Below are 8,087 nucleotides of genomic sequence, written 5' to 3'. Positions count from 1 at the left end.
TCCCTGCCATTCGCTGTTTACTCCATCAATGCCCCTCTGTCCCTGTGTGTCACCACTCAGGGCCAAAGGCTTTCTCTTTATAGCTGTCATTTGCACAGACATAAATACCCAGTTTTTTCTTCAACTGTGCCAGTTTTATTTGGTCAGTCTGCATTCTGTGGGAACATTCCTTTCAATGAACTACGTGACTTATTGCCAAGTACACTTCATTGTACAGGGAAACATGTTTCCTAACTGTGCATATGACAAATAAACACTTTGAACTTTGAACTGAAAGTAATGCTTGATGGTCTTTTTATGTTGCCTCACCTTAAACAATGCACAGTTGATATTTAGTTGCACAGAGCACATATTCTTTCCTATAATAAATAGAAGAATCAACCACCTCCGAACATGTTGAAATGTGTCAGCGCGGCTTACTGTGGGAAAGTGGTGTGTTGTTTGAACAAAAGACAGTTTTGTCTAAAGTACCTTGTTTGTCACAAATGTTGGCAAAGGAAAGCAAGATGTAGTGGCACAGAAAACAGCTTTAATTTGTAACCTTGATAAAGACACTCACTCAAATTCTTTCTCTCATCCAAAACCTTTTTCTGTTTTTCCTTTGTTTCACACACAAACACACACTACATTGATGGCGAACAACAGTGCACTATGTAACAAGACAGCCTTTATTTCCAGAGTAAAATTTCCTGAAACCTGCTGTTTTGTTTCAGTCCCCAGCAGCCTGAACATTCTGACATATTGAGATTTAGAATTCAGAAGTTCAGCAGCTCTACAGTATATAGAATACATGTATATAAAAAAATATGTTTGCATGTTAGCAACCGGCAGTAATAAAGCCCTCCAGACATGATTAAAATCTACTGAAGAGGTGTTATGTGTTTAGGCTATCGAATTTTATATCCCTCACTCACATTGCAAAATGTCTGTTATCACTAATCAAGTGAATTAAATATTTGCAAAAGAGATATTTAAAGCTGCTATAATCAATGTAAAGAATCAAACAACTGTGTATTCTGCAGTTCCCTTCATCTCTACAGAGCTTTAGGTATCTCTTAAGTATACTTCAGTTCATTGTTTTGGTTTTCCAGTCAGCTTCCTTATTGTTTCGATTCACTCTCACCACTTTTATCAGCATCATTTTTAGTCACAACAGGCAGCCGGTGTATGTGAATGTAATCTAAAAATCCACTGTACACTATCTGCTTAGCACCAAACACTCATCAGTGGTAGTCAAAGTTAGCAAACATAGTGAAACATTTAGCCAGATTCCCTCAGAATTTGGTGGAGACTAAAACCGGAGCTAAAAGGAGAATGAATGTTGGATTTACATTCGTCGGATGGATAGAAATGCAGCTGCTAATGGATGCTAGTTTTGTTTCAGTTTTGCTCACTGGGTAAAACACTACTGTTTTCTAATATGTTTAACTTTCTAAGTGGATAATGTTTTTTGTGTGTGTTATACTTAAAGCTTAGTGAGCTGCCAGCGCTGGGCAATCAATTAATACAGGTCTGAGGGACTATAAACAGTATCTGAAGCTTTATGGTCTTGTGCTGCAGTATCTTGTAATATTGTGCTACCCCAATGGACATTAAATTACAGAGTAATGTGATACTGTGGAATGGATCTGCTCAGGCAAATCTTATCTCTGGAAGTGGTAAAGGGACAGGCATGTGTCGAGATTTTACCACCTTATGCAAAGGATTTTCCTTCAGGTCCACCTGCACCTGCAGACACTGACCTGGTTGCACCATGTCTTGATTTCAACAGTTCACTCACTTGTTAAAGTATCTCTTCTCACCAGATGTCCTCTGCTGGATGTGGACGATTCAGCCTTGTATTGTGTGCCACCAGGCAGCTCTGTGGGAACAGTCCTTGACAGACACATTGCTGAGGTCTGAGAATCAAGTGTTCCTTTGCACCCTGATGCATCTTCCTGATCTCATGTCATCACCCAGATGGAAATTATTTTATGAAACGTGGTTGCTGATTTGTTCACAGCTCAGGTGTGCACACATGAATAAACACATCGTTCAGCTAACATCACAGTTGTCCTAGCATACCCTTTTAAATAATTTTTCGTGTAGTTTTCGTTCTTCAGCTTCCTCTGCTCATCCTTAATACAGATGACACTATCACATGCTTACACAGCCTGACAAGGAATATAAATCCTTGTGTTTCCCATAGTATTTGTCAGACATTAGTAAGTCTAGTAGTGAGAGGTGGATATTTTCCATAGGCCCTTGATAAGACCAGTATAAATAGATGAGCAGGACATTATATCACTTTGCTATTGGGAAAAAATGGAAAGCATTCCAGCGTGTGGAGGATTCGTCGATATTCAATTAACCCAGGCAGACAATCACAGTGACTGTTTATCAATACTTCTTTTTAACTGCAAATCCTCCCCTTCTGCACACTTAATTAAACTTCCTGTTAATAGCATCAAACAAGTGATCCAACTAACAACAAACACTGAGTCAAGTTGGGGAAAAATGAGTCAAACCCAGAGAAGCACTGGTTGGAGAACTGGTTATTTTAGGGAGTCAAACAAATTCCTGCACTGGTCTAAGGTCTCTGTCAGGGCCATACATGCTTTGACACCAGTTATGGAGACAGAGGAGGACTGGGAGTGTTTCGGACATGCCACATTTATATGTCCTCAAAGTATTTGTCTGGTAATGGATGTGAATCTGGGACACGTCCCAACCCTCAACTCAAAAATTATTAATTTCCTTTTTGAGTTCCAGTTTCGAGGTTATATGAAGGAAGCCTTTGTTCTGACATGGTTTAAGAAGAATAGTTTCATTGGAATTACGAGCCTATTCTACGTAAAGCAAAAAGTGGAGCTAACCCTCATCCTTGCCCTGTGTCACAGATTGTGATACATTGGCTTTTGCTAATCAGCTGCAAATTAGGGCCAGTGCACAAATGGGGGGCAGTGATGTAACTGTCTAGACTGTGATAATGACGTGCTAACATGTGATATGATCAAAAATGCCAGTGCTGGCATAGATCTTCTCTACTAACTATAATAATTGTTCTGTTTGTGGATCATTAGTGGAACAGTGGAGATGTAAAGATTATACACTAAAAAGAGACTAGAGAGAAGGCAAGAGGACAAATGGAGACAAACATCAACAAGAGAAACATCGATATAGCACTGCTGTAGAAGTAAAGTCTTTCTTATAGGTGTAACTAATGATTTTTAGGCACCTAATGCTGTGGTGAGATTGGCAATATTGGTCAATCTGTCTACTGCTTTCATCCAGAGTGAAATATCCCATCAGCTAATGGAGTGATCGAAATGAAATTGTGTAAAAACATTCATGAGCCCCAGAGGATAAAGCGTAGTGACATTTGTAATCCCATGATTTTTAATATACATATAAAATGTTCAGTTTATATGTATTTATGACCAAACACCAGCAAAAGTAGTAACATTCTCATTGTGTGTTTAGTACTAGCTGGCAAATGTTAGCATGCTAACATGCTAAAATAAGTTGAACAGTAAATAATGTGCTGATTTTTTGATAATTGTTTTGTTTACAGAATGTTTGCCAATAGTGAAACATTGTTCTATGCATTTTTCCAGTGAACAGTCCAAATACTGTGTATTCAATTTACAAAGATAAAACTACGGAAAGGGGCAAATCTTCTCACTGGAAAAGTTGGAAGTGGCAGGCATTTGGGATATTTACTTCATTAATGACTTTACATTATCATTACTGTTATCTCATTCTATTGTCAGCCTCACATGCTTACAGTCTTTGATTGTCTTTCTGCCACCGTGTGAATACCAATGAGCACTGAGCTGGTATCACCTGCAACTTGGATGACGAAATCTGGACGATGTATCTCTCATCTGCCTCGGTTTCTTGCCAAAGATAGGATTTTTTTTTATTAACCTGAAATTAAATGTCAGATGCAGATTCTAAATTATGATAGCTTAGCAATATCTGGGATTGTTTTAAGTTAAGATGAACAGTCTCTAACCTTTGTGTGTGTGTGTGTGTGTGTGTGTGTGTGTGTGATGGAATTTTACAGCTGTCCAGATAAGAACTGATGGCAGTGGTGTTTGTTTGCAGAGCCCACAGACAAACTGAAATATAATCCTTCCAACTGTTTTTGATCAAAGAAGTAAAGCTCCACTGTGTTTTCGTCACAGCTCAATTGTAATTCTCTGGGCCTCTCCTCTTTGTGTTCAGCCCATTAAAGGGTTGTGCCTCTGTCCTCTGCTAAGTTTGCTCTCAGAGATGAAATGTTTTCTCGCTGGGCGCTTTGAGCCAGCCCCCTTCCACCGACGTGGGGGTGAGTTTTCCCAGGACAAAGAGATGAATATATAATGGAATGAAAAGGGGGGGAGGGTGAGACAAAAGACAGCGGGTGTGTGAGCGAGAGGGAGGAAGGGATAGCAGGAGCAGGAGTGAAACGATATAGAGGGTTTGACAAGTGCTTGTCAGAGGGTTCAATACTGCTGCCAAGCTCTGAGTGCTGGGACAAGGAGAAAGGAAGAAGGAGAGAGACAAATCTGTACTTTTCCCCTTTTATAGATCCAATTGTTAATTCTATTACAGACTCCATAGGGTGTGGGATACACAACCCACTCTGTAGTTAGAGTTGTTGGAGAGCAGCTCAGTCCAACTATGTCCCCCCTCTCCCCTGGTCCTCCGGCACATGGTACAGTCCATTTAAAAGGCTGCATGTCATCTCAGTGTATACTGGGTCCTCTTTGCGAGCAGCTGCTCACAGCACATTCTCCTCAGCGGGAGCACTCACTTTCCCTTCTGCCTGCTGGGCTGCATCTCTTTTTCCTCCTCTGTCTGCTCTCTTTGCATTCTCTCATCCTGTCTTTCTCCTCTGTTCACTCCTTTTCTTCTTTGTCCTGAAAACACACACATGTTTTTTCTGACTGTGTAGTGCTTGGCCACATTGATGTTATTCTAGATGTAGTAACAGGTAGACATCACTTCTGTTGTGCTGCTCTCCGGAGAACAGAGGAGGGACCGGCGTTTTGGCTTTTTTATGTGCAAACTAAACTGTGAGAGAAGAAACACAGGAGGAGGAGGAGGAGGAGGAAGAGGAGAAGAGGGAGATAAGAGGAGGAGGAAAGAGTCTTAGCTTCATTCCCTCTAATGCTGCACTTGACACCATGCTGCTCTGTGTGGATTTGGTCCTCAGGAGAAAATCCTTAAAATGATGGAGGACAATAAACAGCTGGCACAGAGGATTGATGGGGCCATCCAGTCTGCCAGTCAGGAAGTGACCAACCTCCGCTCTGAGCTCTCCGCCACCAGCCGCAGACTGGCAGAGCTGGGTGCCAGCAGTCCCCCTGCCTTGGAGAACCACCACCAGCACAACCACCATGATGACAGCCTCCACTACCCAGGTGAGTGTCACAGCATGTGTAAATGTGTGTGTGTGTATACTCACACCTAATCCCTTGCTTTTCTGTGTGAGAGTGAGAACATGAACATGTGTGATATGTTTTGAAATTAACAGTGGGAAGAATTTGGAGAATGTGCATCTGGGTGACTAATATCATTCCACCGCTCCTCCCCTGACTTATTTCCCCCCAAACTCCACAACAGAATGACAGTGGAAGGGAACAGACTAGATGGAAAGGAACATGAGACAGACTGAGTGTTGTTATTAGACGGGAGGGGTTGGGGTTAGAGAGCATTGGCCAAAGTCGGTTCTGGTTTGGTTTCCCAGGCAGCAGCTGGGCTCCTCTGGGGCTGCATTCCCTACATCTCTGGCTCCTTCTCTGCTCTCTCCCTGAGTCTGGCATGGAGCCTTAAACTGTGCTTTAGGCTCAGGAACTGTATGCCAACATCTCTGATGGGGGCTGGCAACACCATGGCACTGTTACTTAGCTGGAAAAAAGATGTGATAAATGAGGCTGAGTTTTTAACTGAAGTTTTCAAGGGCTGCTCATTGTGTTTCTACAGGCTGAAATTGTTCTGGCTTGAAGTGATGCTGACTAATATCTCTCTTGTTGCCATAGGTAATAGTTAACTGACCCCCAAAAAAATGATTTTATGTTTAGCTGTTGCATGCTGAATGATGCCTGCTTGCAGTTTTTATCTTCCTGCCTGTTTTATGTATGCTTCAGCTTGTGTAAGACAATGACCTGTGTCTAATTCAACTATCTCATGATACATAGCTGACATCTTGGATTCATTAATGATGAGTTTTGTTTTGTTGGATTGGAACAACATTGAAATCTTATTTGCCTGTTGCCCTGATGTGTTAATGGAATAGAAACTGCCATTTATAATCAACTAAGTTTACTGAGAAAATAATTAGTTGTGACAAATGTAAAGCTTTCAACAGAATGCAGGATGACATTGCTGCATTCATGTACTGGTGTGCATATTGTGTGCACTGTGTTGTCTCAGAGTGTTGGATGAGCGTTCTCAAGAATGAACACTATGCATTTACAAGCTGCAATCATAAGGGCATTCAACTAACTTTCCACATGATGTCATATTGATGTCATCAAGGTGTCTCAGGTTGGGCTAAGAGAGTTTAAGCTTTGAAACAGAAAGTCTGCTTGTGGAGATGTGTGTATTTACCAGGTGAGGAGGATCTGATGAAGTGATGCTATGAAGCTGCATTAAGGAAAGTGTAGGCACCAGTGGCTTTGGAAATGGAAGTGAAATACTTAACTGCTGTAGTACAGTATCTCTCCAGTACATGAACAGTGTAGGCATTTAATCGGGATGTGATGCAAGGTTAACAGCACTTGAGCAGATCACAACTACAAAGGCTGAAAGTTATTAGAGAGAAAAAGAAATTGTTGCTGGCACTGCTTTTTCCTCCTGTGCTCTTATTAACAATAAAATAACCACCTCAAGTGTTGCTGTTTTTAATTAAGTTTACATTATGCAAATTAGGAGTTCTTAACAAAGTAATTCAAGTATTGTCCAGGGTTGATCTGACCTTAATCTGCTGCCTATTTGAGATCATTTTTAGCAGGTCCACGCAAGTATGTGAACATGGCAGTTTGCATTACGGTGACTTGTCTATGCATGAGCACTGTTAGTATATAATAAGACATAAGCTACAGGTGGTTACCTTCACTTGACTGCTGAGATTTGAGATGCAGCCATGGTACCTGAACAAGTATTGTATGGCAGACGTTTCAGGTTCTCCGCTCTTCGTGGGCATTCAGAATGAACACAGGCCTGTTTTCAAAAGTACAATAGTAGCTGGGGGCATGACGTTACAGCTGCCAGTGAAGCAATGCAATAGGATCCAAGAAGCATAGTGTGAGTTACAGATGAATGTGTTTGAAGGCTTAACACACACCCAAATAAAAAACAGTGGTTTATAATGTTATGAGGAGGGAGCTCTGGAAAGTTATAATATCAGCAGTCTAGTCATTCATTGTGATGGTCATGTGGTAAGCTGTAGCATTCACATGACTAAATATTCTACCAGGAATGTGCCCTTGTGAATATTTGATTGGCCAATGCATTGCCTTGCCTTGCATTGCACTGCAGCAAAAGTTGAGCCAGGTTCAATTTATTGACCACACAACAGTGTGTCAGTGAAGTGGCCTTAGAGACGGACTGACCCTACTGCACTGAGTTATCTGGTGTGGTGTCCACCCTGCTTGCTTTCGGTCTCTGTTTAATTTTTGCAGCGTTAACAGGCAGTCTGACATTCCCACATTCCTGGATGTCAGGGCAGTGATGTCATACTTCCTGTTCTCAGAGGCCATGCCGGCAGCCGGGGACAAATTAAACTAAACACAGCCGTACACTGTCTTCCACCATGCTCTTTTACCTCAAACTGACAGACTAACACAGCCAAGCCTAAATGAAGAGGGATAAGCCTGGGAACCGATTAGACTAAGGATGATTTTTAAGATTTTAAGTTTCAGATAATTCATCTGGCTTTGAGAGATTAAATGCTCTTTACAGTAGGCGTGTTTCCCTCTCCAGACCAGGCTGTTTGTTAGTCCATTTGTCAACTCTGTTCTGTGAGGATCAAGGCAGACAAGGTTTTTGTAATATCATGACCTGGCTTCTAGTAAATATATTATACTCTGCCAAAATGTCAGAATTTTTGCTGTGTT

At 41.4% G+C, this 8,087-nt stretch overlaps 1 protein-coding gene across 4 annotated transcripts in view; it reads left to right on the top strand.

The window, feature by feature from the left end:
• kaznb (kazrin, periplakin interacting protein b) overlaps nucleotides 1-8,087 on the top strand; it is a 98,355-nt gene that overhangs the window by 34,982 nt on the left and 55,286 nt on the right. For all 4 annotated transcript variants that reach the window (XM_020598061.1, XM_020598060.1, XM_020598062.1 and 1 more), the window contains one exon: nucleotides 5,183-5,390. In XM_020598061.1, coding sequence (XP_020453717.1) covers nucleotides 5,183-5,390 — 208 coding nt within the window. The remainder of the gene's footprint in view (nucleotides 1-5,182; nucleotides 5,391-8,087) is intronic.

The sequence above is a fragment of the Monopterus albus genome, unplaced genomic scaffold (genome assembly GCF_001952655.1).
Source record: "Monopterus albus unplaced genomic scaffold, M_albus_1.0 scaffold36.1, whole genome shotgun sequence".
NCBI lineage: Eukaryota > Metazoa > Chordata > Actinopteri > Synbranchiformes > Synbranchidae > Monopterus > Monopterus albus.
This window is presented reverse-complemented; position numbering and strand designations above follow the sequence as displayed.